This window comes from Anabas testudineus, chromosome 8 (genome assembly GCF_900324465.2).
Source record: "Anabas testudineus chromosome 8, fAnaTes1.2, whole genome shotgun sequence".
NCBI lineage: Eukaryota > Metazoa > Chordata > Actinopteri > Anabantiformes > Anabantidae > Anabas > Anabas testudineus.
The window spans coordinates 20,918,459-20,934,114 of record NC_046617.1 but is presented as its reverse complement, the minus strand read 5'-3'; the positions used below and the strand labels follow the sequence as shown (position 1 = coordinate 20,934,114).

General features: G+C 44.0%; 1 protein-coding gene across 1 annotated transcript; it reads right to left on the bottom strand.

The window, feature by feature from the left end:
• Positions 1–868: 868 nt before the first annotated feature.
• LOC113154347 (ral guanine nucleotide dissociation stimulator-like 1) lies at positions 869–12,676 on the bottom strand. Its single transcript, XM_026348486.1, has 17 exons — positions 12,494–12,676; positions 9,580–9,869; positions 9,024–9,068; positions 8,705–8,904; positions 8,450–8,604; positions 8,114–8,362; positions 7,832–7,935; positions 7,378–7,462; positions 6,296–6,367; positions 5,704–5,790; positions 5,545–5,577; positions 4,634–4,758; positions 4,054–4,143; positions 3,822–3,936; positions 2,919–3,230; positions 2,701–2,815; positions 869–2,623 (listed from the first exon to the last, which is right to left on the bottom strand). Exons 1-17 carry the CDS (start codon positions 12,515–12,517, stop codon positions 2,475–2,477), a joined length of 2,250 nt encoding a protein of 749 aa, XP_026204271.1. The 5' UTR covers positions 12,518–12,676; the 3' UTR covers positions 869–2,474.
• Between the last annotated feature and the right edge of the window lie 2,980 nt (positions 12,677–15,656).

The following is a 15,656-nucleotide window of genomic DNA, read 5'->3' as shown; positions in this document are numbered from 1 at the left end:
AGAGGACCAACCTCATGGTACACAGTAAACAAATGGCCACAAAAACACAATCTGACATTTGTAACAAACACATTTTCTGTAAAAGCTGCTGGAAACCTTCAGGACAAACAGGTCGGCCGCGTCCACTAAGAAACAGATGTTACCTGGTACAAAGTTCAGCTCCGTCTCTGGACTGGTGATGGGTCGACACCGGTCACATCTGAGTGACTTTTCATCTACGAGCTTCAATTTATTCCACACACACGTTATTAAATGTTGGTGTTTGAGCAAAAGAGAAAGGTGAGAAGGCCAAGACCGGGCTTACCTGTAGGGGCCCGTGATGTCACAGAGCCGGACCGAGCACCGAGAGATGAGAATTAGAACAAATCTAATACATACAAAGATATATATACTTGTATATTTATATATATATATATATATATATATATATATACATTTATATACAAAGATATATAAATGCTGATGGTGTCCCAAGCTGCAGTCTGTCCTATAACCAGACATTTTACATCCCTTTATTTAATAGAAACTGTGAATATACTGCTGCTCCATGAGAATTAATCAACTGAACCACATTTCTACTTTTTCTTCAAATCCATATTTTACATAACTTACTAACTGTAGAGATTCCTCATTTAGTACAGTGATCACTAAAACCAACATTATGTTCTGCTGCAAACGGATCAATGCAATAAAAAGATGACGTCTCAAACTGCAGTTATTATCTGAAGTTTACACAGAACTTGGTTTAACTGATGGACGACTAGATAAAAAGTTTATTAGGTCAGTGAGAAGTGAAATAAACGTCTTCTTACCTCATTCCAAAGATAACACTGACACAAACTTTAAAAAGTGAGAAATAATTCAGAAACCAGACAAAGTTGTTTATTAAAACATTGTGAAAATACATATTACATTTGGATTTTCTTATTTTGTAACTGTGACATGTGAAAAACTGATTTTATACAGTGAGAGGGGATTTTTCTACACCCTCAAGCAAGACTCCTGACTCCCAAACGACTTGTGAATGCTCCTTGCACAGTCCGTCCTGCTCCCTGAAGCTGTGACTGTAACTAAAGAGGATCATCATCGACCGTGTGTCGGCATCAATTGACGTCAGTGACATTATTACATCTAAACTCATCATGAGGCTTCAAGTCGAGCCATTAAAGCAACATCCAGCCTTCATAAGTCTGAATTCAATTAGTTAAATTACAGTTTAAGTTAAAAAAAAGCATTTACGTTAACATGATTCTCAATGTTTATGAGACAGTAAGACATCTGTTAAATTACAGCTACACTAATCTAACGGTTTCAGTTTAAAGAGTAGTTTCCAACCATCCAAAGATGCACAACGAGCCTCATGTGAAAACACAACAGAGGCCCGTCGTGTAAATCAGATAAAGGTGCAATGAAAGTGAACCACAGTGAAATAAATACTAAACCTTACGAAATCTAAAACTCACTTAGTTCTAACACTGAACACACAAACAACAGTTATTACACAGTCCCCTAGAAACAGCAGCTGTTTGCACATGTACGACCCGCGATCACTGTGGGACCAGTCGGGGCTGTCGGCCGCACACGATGAGCATCACAGCAGAGACAGATGAGCTGGACGAGGCTCCCGGAGAACACGATGATCAGCTGCAGGTTCTCTCATCTCAAGGGGCACACGCGCTGCTGCAGGGCCTCTTCACACAGCATCTGACCTGAACAATGGCGACGTCGAGGCCAGTGGATCAAAATGAAGACATGAATTTAGAAACAACACAGTCCAGAGAACTGTGGTTCTCCTCGTGCTCTCGGTCTTCATGTAACCACTCCACATAAAGAGTTACTGAGCTGGTCTTCCTTCTGCCAGGTTCTCCCAGTTCTGTTCTCTTAGTGAGAACGTTGGTCACCTCCCTGACAGAGGTCCTTCTCATGCAGGTGAACTGTTTGGTTCTAGGAAGAACACCGGTGGATCCAGACTCTAATCTATGTCTGACCTGAACTCTGGTCTGGTTCTAGACACATCTGAAGTAAAAATAAAAGCAAACACGAGGCACCGGATCACAACGTGGAGCCACAGTAAAGAGTCTCTTTTAGATTTTGAAGACAGCACAGATTGTAAAAAGTCCTCATGAGCTGGCAGCAGGTCACAGAGCAACATGTTCATTTTGTGCATTTCAAATCTCCCACACAGTGAAAAGGGCAGAACGCTTTCTGAGGACAGTCTACTGAGAGGTCTCTGACGTTGGCATGTGCTGCTCTCTGGTGTCTTCATGTTCATTAAGGGACATTTAGCAGCAGTCTCTCAGTAATAACTGGTCGATATTTGCACATGGATGAGGCCATAAAGTGCTGTTCCTATAAAAAGGTTGTGACCTCATCAGTATCTAAACACAGGATGTCAGAGAACGGACTTTTTGTTTTAGAGCTACTATTCAAATCTATGTTCCAGGAACTTGCTGAGCTCAGTCTGTTTTCGTGGACTAGAGCTGCTGCTTTGTGTATCGTCCCAGGCTGGAGGTGGCTCTCAGCGCTTTCTTCTGCCCTTTGGGGAACTGGCGAAGGACAAAGTCAAAGTTTGCCGACGTGGACATGGCATAGAAGACGTTTGCTTTTTCCGGTATGATCAGCTCTGAAAACAAACAGGATGAAGAGTCAGAACGTTGGCGTTCTTGTTCCACAGTGTTTTTTAAGGGACTGTTTCCTCACCTCGGTCCTGGGAGATAATCTGCGTCAGGGTGAACTCCTCCCAGTTCATGTGCTCAAGGTGATGCTTCTCCAGGGCCCTCTGGATCACCTGAGCTGTTTTGTCCTGGGTGGTTAACTAGGCATGAATAAATAAATGAAATCAAACCTGTACAGTACTCGGCACTACACACAAATAGCAAGACGAAGAATCTGAAATCACCTCTCAACACTACACTCACCAGGATGCTCTTGTACATGTTGCCATTGTTGGGATCCAGGTCCACGCTCACCCGGACGATGCACGAGTCCGCCACCTGCCGGTTGTACACAGGCAGCGCCGTCATGGACACGGAGCGCTTGTGTTGGGAGGTTTGTGTGGTCGGCTTCGGTCGAGCGCCGCCGCAGGACGTGGCTGCAGAGCAGAGATCCACCTGGCAGTCTGAAGAGGAGCTGGAGGGAGTAGAGGAGACTGAAGAGGAGGAGGAGGAGCAGGAGGAGCAGGAGGAGGAGGAAGAGGCCTCGGACACGTTGCTGCAGGAGCTGTGAAAAGACTGTAGATGGGAGAGAGAATAAGGATGAGTGCTACAGTAAAGACAGTAGTTTAGTACTGTTCATAAACACAAGACCAGGAACAGTCGGCAGCTTCACTCTCACAACTTGAAATGTTTAATGTGTCTGTGTGAAGATCATGTGTGGATTTGTCTCATTAATTCATCTGACTCTTCTGTTTCCTGAGTCTCCTACAAACTGAGGGAGGTTATGTAAGTGTGACACTTTTAAAAGGTGTCTGGGTCTGTTGAAGATCCTGCTGTGGACACGGACCCATGTGATGACAACAAACAAGACACATTTGTTCCTGGTCTAAATTCATCCAAACTCTCTTTTTTTTTTTTATAAAAGCTCATTTGACCGCTCTGTCGTCGTGAAATGTTCTGTTTGTACTTCTGAGGCCCAGTAAGTGAAAACAAGCAAAAATAAAATGCTAAAGGTTCTTTTCACTGTGTGAGGTCACACGTCCTCATCACTCGATTCACGTTGCCATGAATCATTCTCTACTTCTGTTTCCACTGCAGTTAACAGGAAGTGATTTGTATTTATTAAGCTATAATTTAAAATGGATGGAAAGTCAAGCAGCAGTTTACCTGCAGTCGGATTGGGGACGAGAGATCCTCCATCTCAGATCCACTGGATCCAGAAGATGAAACACTGATCTGGTCAGCAGGAAGTTTTTTAGATCCATCGCTCACTGTCAGAAGACTGAAGACAAAGATCTAACGTGAGCTTGTGTCCTCATTTACAATCAGCCTTTTATATAATTGTATAATATTGGTCTATATAGGTCTGAACATTCAACAGACCTGAGAGTGAACTCACCTGGAGAGTTTCTTCGTCAGTGAGCGTTTTTTCCAGACAGGCGGTGAACATGAATCCACCGGAGGCTCCAGCTGTCTCGATAGTTCGTAGCTGCAACAGGACAAACATGAAAACTGAAAATCAAACACTGAGTTTTAAGGCACTGAGGAAAACGTCCTACTCATATGTGTGAGTGTAGAGACAATGACAGAGACAGACGCTCCCACTAATGGTGTTATTCTGTGGATTCATCCTAAATGCTGATAATATTCAACATCAACACCAGAGTACAGTCCTCCCAGCTTCTGTATATCCACATCAATCCTTATCTTCAGTGCACTTTATTTCCCCTGTTAACAGCACTTATTTATTTCAACTGTTTAATAAAAAGCAACACGAAATAAAAGCGTCTTCACGCTGTCAAACTGAAATCTGGCAAATGTTAAAGTGAACAATAAGTTTGTTCATAGATATAAGTCTCACATTATTGCTTTATAAATCTCCAACAATTGATCCGTGGCTCCAACTCTGACAGGTTCACAGCCGCGTCTCAACTGATAACAAGAATAATTCACCACGTGCCAGATTTATACCACCTCACCTCTCCTGGTCAGTGAGCAGGTCGTGTCCCTGTAGCCAGGCAGCGATTCTGGGGTGATGGGGCAGCAGACTGTACTGGGAGCAGGACGCCTGAAGCACACGGATCTGTGACAGAACCTCAAACTCCTGAAGGCAGAGAGAGAAGTGACGGTGGATACGAAGGTAAAGAAGGATGAGAAGATGACAAATCAAATCTATGCTGAAGTGTAATTCAAAATATCTCCACGCTTCAGAAAGTGTTTAGAGTTTAGAGCGTGTTCTAACTTACACTTTACTTATAGCACCTAACAACACTGAAGTCTCTCTGAAGTCTAGACTGTGAACACACATGGAAACAACAGCTGATCTTTTGACACGTCTGTCAGGGATGAAAAGCAACTTTAATCACAGTTCACCTGAAGGTGTTCATATGTTAAAGCTGGGGTTCAGTGTAGGAACTAGTTTATAGAGAGAAACGCTTTACGAGAGGAAATCAAGTTATTGCCAGAGCTGTTATCTGACACTTTAAAGGACAAAGATTCTCTGGTCTTTTAAGACTAAATGACAGATTCATTACTAAAATGTGTCCATTTTAAATTAAAACACAATAAAGTTTGCAGACAGTGAAAAAGTTCTGTTTAGTTTCTGAAGTCACTGAACATCGAGGTTTAAAAGAGGCTGTGATTTGGAATGAACTCGTCTTAATGAGTCATTCCCGGAGTGATGGTTCATCACTTTGTTTTGAAGAACATTTAATGAACTATGAAGATCTCTAACTTTTAGCACGTCACATACTAAAAGACATGCGTCAGGAAACATCCGTCCACATACTTCGAAGCGAGCAGCGGTGAACACACCCAGCCGTGTTATGTGGACACCTGAGGACTGTTTCTGACTAAAGGGGACTGAACAAGACAAAGAGGAACCACTTACCCTCCTCCTCTTCTCAAAGTTTATGAGCCCACCCTGTCAACAGAGAATGATGTTAGTACAGCACCGAGCGATCAGTGATTAATCAGATCAGTAAATGAGCACAAATGAACAGTGAGAGAGGGAACACAGAGGATCTGTTCCTCAGGGAACATTATGCACCTCCACAGAGTCGGGCAGAGCCGTGTCCAGCATGGTGAGGACGGTCAGGTATGTGCCCAGGTAAGGAACCACTCCACTGGAGTTACTCTGCAAACAAACAACATGGAAGCTCCATTTTAAATTCAGTCCTGAGCTTTTCTTCTCTTCTGTATTGAATGGTTGAGATTGGACGACAGCCGGCGGCACTGTGGCTTCATGTTGCAGCCCAGGAAAATGTGCAGATGACTCATACACGTCTAGTCTATTATTACTGTCCCATAATCCTGGTGATGTGAGGCTATTTGAAACTTGTTCAACACCAAGCAAGGCTAAAGATAGGTTTGGGTCTCTGCTGTGCCAGAGATACTCCACCCACACTGAGGAGAAATCAAGCTTTTAGAGTTTTATCCGTCGAGAGGGACCACTGAACGCTGCCTCGGGTAAAATGCTCTGAACATAACATCACATGAGAAAAGGATCACGTTGGACAACATTCCTACTGTTAAACAGCACATTTACTGTTGCAGGAAAAAAAAGTGGCTGCTTAGTTTTGACTGTAGCTTGAACTAGACCTCAGTGTCTCCCAACTGTCTCCCCCTGACGTATGGCTCACCATCTGTCTGGAAACTGGACACCGCTTAGATATCTTTGGAGAAATGTTCTCCACAGTCGCTTGGCCTCCATCCTGTGAAAGAAGGTCAGACAGAAGAAGATCAGTCAAAGATGATCAACACACACAGGCCCATTAGAAAAGAGGAGAATACCAATATCGTGCCGCATATTATATATGTGTAGAATAGATATAAATAAAAACATCAATCACACATATGAACATGGCAGCTAAGTTTCAGAGAAACACACAGAGCCTTCTTATTAAACATTAACTTAGACATCCTGTTTAATGAGTGTTCTGTGAGAGGGAGGGAGGGAGGGAGGCCACTGCCAAGCCTCTTAAATCTCTGTATGTTGCAACGGTCTCATGAAACAGCAATCAGGCTTAAATTAGTCTTAAATCAGGCTTAAATTAGTCTTAAATCAGGCTTAAATCAGGCTGAGTCAATGTGCAGCGTGACTGATGTTTACACAGATTAAGGCTTCCTTCATAAAGGCCCTTCCTGCAAGTGAAAAGTGATGACAGCTCACTGGTGGTCGTTTCAGTGTAACTAGAGACCTTCAGGAGAAACCACGAGGAAAGAAAAGGAACACAAAGTGCCTGCAGCCTCTAGTTTCCCATTAACACTCGGTCAGATATTTCTCTAAATATTAACTCAAGAAATGAATCTTTAAAAGTGAAAATCCAAGAAGACAATCACAATCTGTTTATTTGCACAGTCCAGCGGTGACATCATTGTCAATATGGACCCCGTCTTTAAATCCAGTTTTATACCAACAACAACCCCAGTTTAGGTTTTATTAGTGATTTCTGCAGCGGCAGATAAAAATCATACAGACGACTGTCAAAAATAAACCATATGCATTGGATATGGAAATCTATAGGACTGTTATTAACCACAGCCTTAACCACATGTGAAACACATCTAATCTAAAAGTGGCATCATCACTGTTATTTTACGCAGCTGTAAAATGTGACTTAAAAAGATTTGAGAACTTATTTCATCAACAAACAGTAAAAAGACAAATGAACATGTGGAGACGTCATCCGTCAATGATCATATTATCTTCTCCTGTTCTCACCTCCAGCAGCAGCTCTCTGTTGGTCAGAACACAGTTCTCATCAGGGAAGGTTTCCCAGAGGTTATCAAACGTGGCCATGCTCTCTCTGCAGACACAACAGGGACATAGTGTGTGCAGCTATTTAATCCAGTACCACACACTTCCTTAAGGACAATAAGTAACTACCATGCACAGTAGCTGGTGTTAAATTTCACATTTCACTTCCTGGTCTACGACCAGATGTTTACAGATTAAGGACAACATGAAGTTAAGCTTCACCTGTCCTTGACTTTTTTAATAGTTTACTGCAGAGACCTGACACAGGATGTGGGTCAACACGAAGCCACATTTGCTGACTTGCAGTGTTAAAGATACTGAGTTGCACTGGATGAGGGTTTGACGCCCTCATTAAAGGACACGCAAGTGTAAAGCACTATATAAACTATATAAACAGAAACTATGGCTGTTAAATTACCTGCTGACTGCAGCCCAGGTTTTTCTGAGCCTGTAAACGGCATTAGACTGAAGGGCCGACAGGACCGCCCTGAGGGAGGAGAAGTTCCTCAGCCGCCGACATTCCTGCAGAAACAGCAGCTTCTCTTTAGGCATTCACTTCATTTTAAAGTAGATAGTTTGTTGATTACTGTCCTAATAAAAGAGCTCATTTATAAAGTTCTCCCACAGTCGCATCTCATACAGACAAACCTGCTGAGGCCTGGAGTCAGGACCTGAATGCAGCCCGCTGACTTTGACTGACCTGTGCTACTTTAATCCACTTCTCTATGATGCGGGCCCTTTGTGCTGGAGTCGTGGGAGGACAGCGGGAGGAAGTGGGACTGGATGTGGGGTCTGCAGGTTGACACAGCAGAGACATGATGACCTGGTTGGTGATGGCGTTGAACTGTGCAATGGTGGCCCGGATGGTGGGAGACAAGTTTTCCTTCTTGTCTCTTTGCGACCAAACACAGCCAAGACACTGGTAAGGCACCACTTTGACAAACAGAGCCTGAAACGTCACAGAGGACACTCATCAGCTTTAAACGTCCACGTAAAACAACACAGAGGGGAAAATTAGAGACACGCTCACACGTACAGAGTCGATTCGAGTGAACTGCTCGGCGATGGCTGCAGCAGAGAAATCCATAACCCCACTGTGATCCAGTGAGCTCTCACAACCCGAGTCCTCATCGTCAGTCCTGTCCTCATCTTGCTCCAGATCTGCTGATGCAGGACTGAGGATTCTCTCAGCTTCAGGAAAAACAGAACAGCGATCGACAAACAGTGAGTTTAGGAGTATGATTTTGTTAGGACATCATCACAGGCCTCTCCGATTGTGTGGGAGGATCACCTTCAGTCTGGAACCTCTTGAGCAGGTCCTCAGCCTGCCCAGCCAACGAGCAGAAGTTGGGCTGACTGCGCATGTTGTCGTGCACGGCAGAGCTGATCGTCAGGTGATCCAACAGCAGCCTGAGCGCCGGGTGCTGAGGAGGGTCCCTCAAGTCCTCAGTGTAGTCATCCAACCATGTCTGAACAAAGGCCAACAGAGGGCTGTGGAGGCAGCGCAAAAGTCTCTACAGGTTAACTGTTGGGGCCAGAAATGAACCAGAGGAAGGTTCAAGCATAACTGAACTTTAAACAAAGGTTTGAGGTAAAGTTGATCCGTCTACCTGCTGTAGGATGCACTGTTGTCCAGATCTGAGACAGCCCTGTCTCTGCAAGAATAAAAACAAGCACACAGCGGATCAGAGAGAGCTACAGTGCACCTAAGGCTGGTTTTCCAAATTACTATTTGTCGGTGCCCTGAAGTCATCCCAACGCTGACCTCAAGCCGTGCCAACCACAGTTTAAAACCACTCTCTGCATAATTGTAGTTGTTTAGCCTCTGGATAATGAGCGCCTGCTGGGTACTTATTATTACATCAAAGCTGGCAGGAGAGGGCTGCTTTGTCAGGGAAACAATGTACGAAAAGATCCTGACGTAACACGGTGACTCTGCACATGTACAAGCACCTGAGCTGTTTAGCCAAAAACAAGCACAAAGACGCCTCTCTTCACCTGCAGCTCTTTGTGTTGACTGGAGGCCCATAAGTTCTGGAAAATGAGGAAGGGAACATTGAAGATTTATGGGGCATACTGTATCTTCCAGACCTACGTAGGTGATGTTGAATGGTGTGCACGGCCCCGTATCAACGAACAAATACAGTGTGTGAAATGTGACTGTACCTCTGGAAGAGCAGCTCGATGAGCTCCGAGGTACTGGTGAACGTTCTGTATGTCGACAGGAAGATCCTGCCGTAGTCCAGATCCTGGCAGTTGGGGTCCAGGAGGTGATTCACTAGCAGGTCCAGGGTAGCGGCCTTCAGTCGCCGCACCTTACAGGTTCGGTACTGGACAAAAGCGCAGCATGGATGTGTCTCACTGGAGTTTGAGGTTGAAGTGACAGGCTCCCGGCGCAGAGTGACCCCGTAGACCGCTCCGTCTTCGAACTCCTCACCCCACTCCTGCACTGGGTCCTGAGAACGACAGATGTTTGAGGTTAATACACACACTGGCTGAAAGACTGGCAGCCACCCAAGGTGCCGTCTGTGACTCATACATACACAGATACGGCTCACTGATACGCAAACCCATTTCTAGAAATGTTACTGACCAAAACATTAGGATGTGGAGCTGGGTCATGACGAGGTAAAATTAGCAGCAAGCCTCCACCGGCCACAGACCGGCACAAACAAGTGACACAACACCAGCGAGACACACACTGATCCCACATGAACCACATGTCCATTTGCTTATTCTCATGACTGTGATTTCAAGTGAGTGCACAAACAGGCTGGTGTGTGCTGATAATAAATAATTATCAGATCTGGGTCCTGTCTACGTGCTTAGTTTTCAGTTACATAATTTTCCTCCAACACAGCAAAACTTCCCAGAATTCAGTATGAACACGAATGTTTATGGACAAATACAGATAATTAAAGGTTAGTACTGCGAAGCAAAGATACCAAAACACAGAGAGCTGCAAGTTTCCACTAAACGAGCTGCTGCTACTTCCACAACACAGTCAGATCCTAGTGAGACCGGGTTTGAGACAGAGGTTCATATAGCAGCACAACATGCTGCTCAGAAAGGAGCTCCTGTATGAGCTTTAAAATATCATAATCATTTCATCTACAGAGCACAAACATACAGAATCTATTCACGTTGAAAGACGTCCACAGCTCCCACTAATGATTCGGATATTATAATGTTTCAACTTCCACAAAGTTAGAAAATCCTGTGAGACACTTGGTGAAACTCTAAAGAAGCTGAAGCTGCAAATACAACTGGAACTTCCAGCATCTCACGCTGCTTCGCTTGATTTATTAAGATACAGATATGTATCAGAGCAGAAGGTGACTGGACGGATGAGTCCCTCCAGCAACACTCACAGATGATCTAACAGCTCTGTTAGACCTGGACTAACGGGAAAGTTGTAAAAATGATCTCATGTCAAATGCACAGACTACACGTCGCAGTGTGTAAGAATATCAGCACAGAGACGACTGTGGAAGACCAGAGGTCATTAACCATCTCAGCTCGAGTCTGAATCACGTCGTGAACAGAGTTTCACAGTTTCAGCTCCGCCGGCTGTTCTCAGAAATAAAACGTCATCGTAGGACTGTTCATTTCTAACAACTGTTACAGCTGCTCTTCCACAGGCTGGTGGGAACGTTCCAGTTTGAACGACTTGGTGAAAGAGTCTGGTGACTTTAGGATCTTAAATAAACTGGTTTTTACTTGAATCAGTGTCGATTTGTAAAATCCTGATTTTGACTTTGCATTCTGCTCAGTAAACGTTAACACAGTTTGAGACTCATCCTGAGTGAAATATCAACAAGGTTATTTAACGTTAAACAGTAACACATCTCAACGAACCAGGATTAATTAGTCTCCAGTCACACATGTCATCTCACTGCGATGATGACGTCACACTGGTTATTTTCTCAGGCTCCAGAGCAAAAAAGAAAACATTACATAAGTTCTCATGAGAGGTCAACTGGAGTTTCCTTTTACATACATACACATGCTTCACATAACGTCGACTTATGTCATCAGCGATGTTTAATTCATCTGATTAAAGAGAACGATTGATGAGTGAGATCACAGGAGCTGCAGACAGGACGCGGAGTGACAGGACGCGGAGTGACAGGACACACGTCTCCACTGTCCTGACGTGGATTTAAAACACTGCTGAATTACATTTAAACTAAAAACTGGACACACAAACGACTAAATGCTGCACAAGAGCTGATTTCATGTCAAGGTACTTAGTTACATGAGAGCAGCTGCAGCCTCATATGCAAATGATTATTTAAATGTCTTTATGCAAATGGGCATGTTTTCCTGCTGTGCCTGCTCGTGTCAGCCAGGCTCACACAAACCCTATTGTCCCCTGCAGAAGCTGGAATCGCTTGTTGGCTGCACATCATTCAGAGCATTGTGTTCTAAGATGGGTCAGCAATGTAGCTGTGGTTCAAACCAGCAGAATTCAAATCAAAAAGGTTAAACTGGATGTGTCATAACGGAGCTGATGGGCTGTGTATCAGCCACAGACGCAGCAGAGAGAGGAACAGCAGCAGCTTAAAGAAGCTTCAGTCTTTAATCAACAGGTCTGATCAGAATAAACGAGAATGGTTCTGAATCGGTTGACAGCGGTTTTATCCATTACTGACTTCCACACACCAGCTCAGGCTCCAACCGCTCCACCTCCAATAAACTGACCCCAACCCTAACTGAGTGGATCAGCTGACTGATGTTTGTTCACATTAACTCACACTAAATAATGGTTGTTGGATGGTTTGTTGTCCTCACATCCAGCTGTTCGACTGGGTGATAACTACTGTAAACTGGACCTGTGGAGTGCTGGTGAAACTGTCTCGTTACGCCTGAAGACATTTACTTTACCTGATGGATCAGAATCACCTCTGTGGAGCTGTTCATACTAACAAATGCTCAACAGGAGCCTGTTTACTGCTTTCCTACCATCACAGACTGGCTGAGACACTAACTTTAGCTCCTGGTTTTAAGTTTCCAGTCCTGACACCTGCACAAACCTCATCAGAATACAAGCACCATCACCACCACCTCTGAAACTCACCATTGTTATCTCCCATTTTCCCATCTCGACTCAGGACACGAACCAGTGAGTTCTGCTACTGCATCGTGGATCATGAAACCCTTTTTAATCCCCTCGTTCCAGCAGAGTGTCCGTCAGCGTCACAGACTCTGTGTGAGCGCAGTGAAATGATGGGAATGCAGTAAAACCTGCTGCAGACACTGATCCTCTCACACACAGCACGACTCTCAGCTTTTATAGTGGAAGGAGGCGTCTGCTGCAGGACTGGAGGGTGGGAGGAGTGAGTCAGTGCAGTGAGGGGGGGCAGAGTTTTCATAGACTAAGGTGAAGCTACAGCACTAATGAAACGTAGATATTCCACTTATAACCAATCAGTTTAATGACATTACTTCCACTGTTACCAGCCACTGACACTAATGTTGAATCTCTTTATGTGTCAGCACTGAGCTAAAAAAATAAAAATAATTTAAAATATAAATAGATTTTATATAAAATATAATGATGAATAAATGTTTTTAAAACAGTTTAACTGGTACAAAATGTGAACTCTACAAATGTTTTTATGAATTATTGAAGCGACAGGGATTGAAACGTTTTTCACTTCACTTTCATGTGTTCATTACTTCGCTGAGTAGTTTGGAACAGAGACGGAGGATGGATCCACTCAGCAGGCTGCACCACGGCTGACACCTGAACAGTATTACAGATCAGGGGGGTGGATTGTTTTATGGATCCTCATTATCTGATGAATGTAACAGCTGCTGAGCTCGATGGGATCTGTACAGGAAAAGGTAACAACAACCAGACTGACCTGCTGCTGGTTTAAATTCATGTGCAATGAGCTTTTGAGGCAGTAGATCAAGTTACAAACACACAAACGCTGCAGTGAAATGTAAAACCCACCTCCCAGCACCATTTCCTGTCCGTACATCCCAGCTGATCATCAGCCACTCCTAAACAGGCAGCATGTCCTTTATGAAATGCAAATCATGAACAATGTCTCTGGTTCCTTTAGTATCAAGTGCAGGTAGAAAACTCTTAGAGCCTGTAAACACGTCAGGTTTTATTTCTGCTTCCCAGTTATGAAAATCGAACCACGATTTAAAACGACCAGCAGAGTGTCTGTTTGTTTTCAGCAGCTTTTCCAAGAGATGAAAACATGTTCAACTTTTCTATGAAGCTGATCCTCAGAAACGTCACACGGTCTTTCTGTAGTCGGGATACACACACTTTATGGCAGAAACTAGTTTGTGCACAATGAACCAGTGCCGTGTTTTGTAACGGATACATATGCGTCACACACCTCAGTGCAAAATCTTTTGTTTTCACAGTGAAAAGAAGTAATGACAACAGTGTGGTCGTGTTTCCTCTTTGTCTAAAGGTTTACTTACTGTTGTCTCTGACGCCTTTAGGTGCAGTTCTCACCCCCAGACCCTGATTGTTTCTTATAGTGACAGCATCAAACAGAAATGTGACATCATGAGTAAGGTCTGAGCCGATGTTATGACCGTGTTTGATGAAGCTTAAAGAGGTGAACGGATGTCTGTGTGAGTTGATAACTCACTGATGCAGCTCCGAGTGTTTTATGATCAAGTTCAAATGCAAACGTTCGACATCACTGTTCCTGACTTCGTATGTGACTGGAACACACATCTGAATGACTACAAATATCTGGTACCAACAGAAATGACCACAAACTCGTGGCCCTGGTGTCTGCTCCAGCGGAGGGGACATGGGCGACCTGAAGCTCTTCAGCATATCTGTAACAAACATGGCGTCTGTGGAGGAAGGTGTAGTGCTGCTGGAAAAGAGCTGACGTGCGGCCTTTGAGTGAGTCGAGGACGCCGTAACCTAATTAAACACTTCCCAACCTAATTAAAGAGCTGGAAGGTAAAATATCAGTTGCTTTTTCAGTCCAATCATGAGGGTTTTGGGATGTGCGTGTCTCGACTTCTATTTGTTTTGGTGGAACAGTTGGCCCAATTCAGTGAGATTGTTTTGACTTGAAGTGATCCAAACCAAAGAGGCCAACGGACGGATTCAGTGAAAGAACGTGAGAACAAACTAATCGTGTTTCTATACATAAGACGTCATGACTCCAAAATATGTCACTATGACTCTTGGTTGTGAGAATCTATTACATAACACAGCATCAGTTCGTCGTACACAAGTTATTTTCCATCTTAAAGTGTCCGTGTCCTGATTAAATAAAGACCATGTGATGTTTCTGTTGCCTGTATAACTTGGAGGGGGAGGATCAGCTGTGAGGTCAAAGCAGAGGAAACAGCGGCCATGTTTCATAGAAAGGTTGAACATGTTCCCTCCTTCTTGGAAAAGCCGGCGCCGTGTAGCGACACGATCTGTGTCATCAACTGTGGGCAGGAAGCAGAATAAAAAGGTGGTGCACGTTGTCACGCCACACACACACACCTCAGTGTTAAATCCCACAAAATCATTTTCAATATTTAGATAAGAACAGTCGTTGTTTGAACTGAAACCTACTGAAAAAGGTATTTTACCAACTTTTATCTGACCATAAAACCACAGTAACTAGCATCTCAGTGCTGATGCTAAAGGTTCCTCTTAGGGTCGGTACTGAGACGTCATTACGTGATGTTGGGTCAGGTTGTGTTGGTGTCCCAGCCTCCAGCAGGGTTTTCCAGCTCCTCATGGTGCTTCCTGAGGTGGTATCAGACCAGATGAGATGTGGGGATTCACCCTACAGGGACCTAATGTAGGTTCAGAGTCTTCATGGTGTCATTCTTTGGGTGTCGACCCAAAACACATGAGCTGATGATGGAAGGTAATTCACACTTCTATTTATTCATATATTCGTTAAGATAATTCGGTTCGGAGCAGAGAGGACGACCCTCCACAGGCTGTTGGTGCAGGTCGTCTTTAATACTGAGAGCTGTTCGATATCTCACATCATGTACACGTAACACAAAGGGTCAAGTCAAGTCAGCTTTGGCCTCGAGTTCCTGCTCCATCAGAAGAAAATCTGGACGGAGGAATTCAAAAACTTCAGGTGACGTCTGAGCACACAGGTGAGACAGGTGAGCAGGAATGCAGACAGGCGGTTCAACAAATACCTTTTAAAACTCTTGGCATTCATGATCCTCATGTGTCATGGCTCTGGACTCTGGAGCAAAACATACTCACAAAGTGTGGTAAAGTTTCCTGC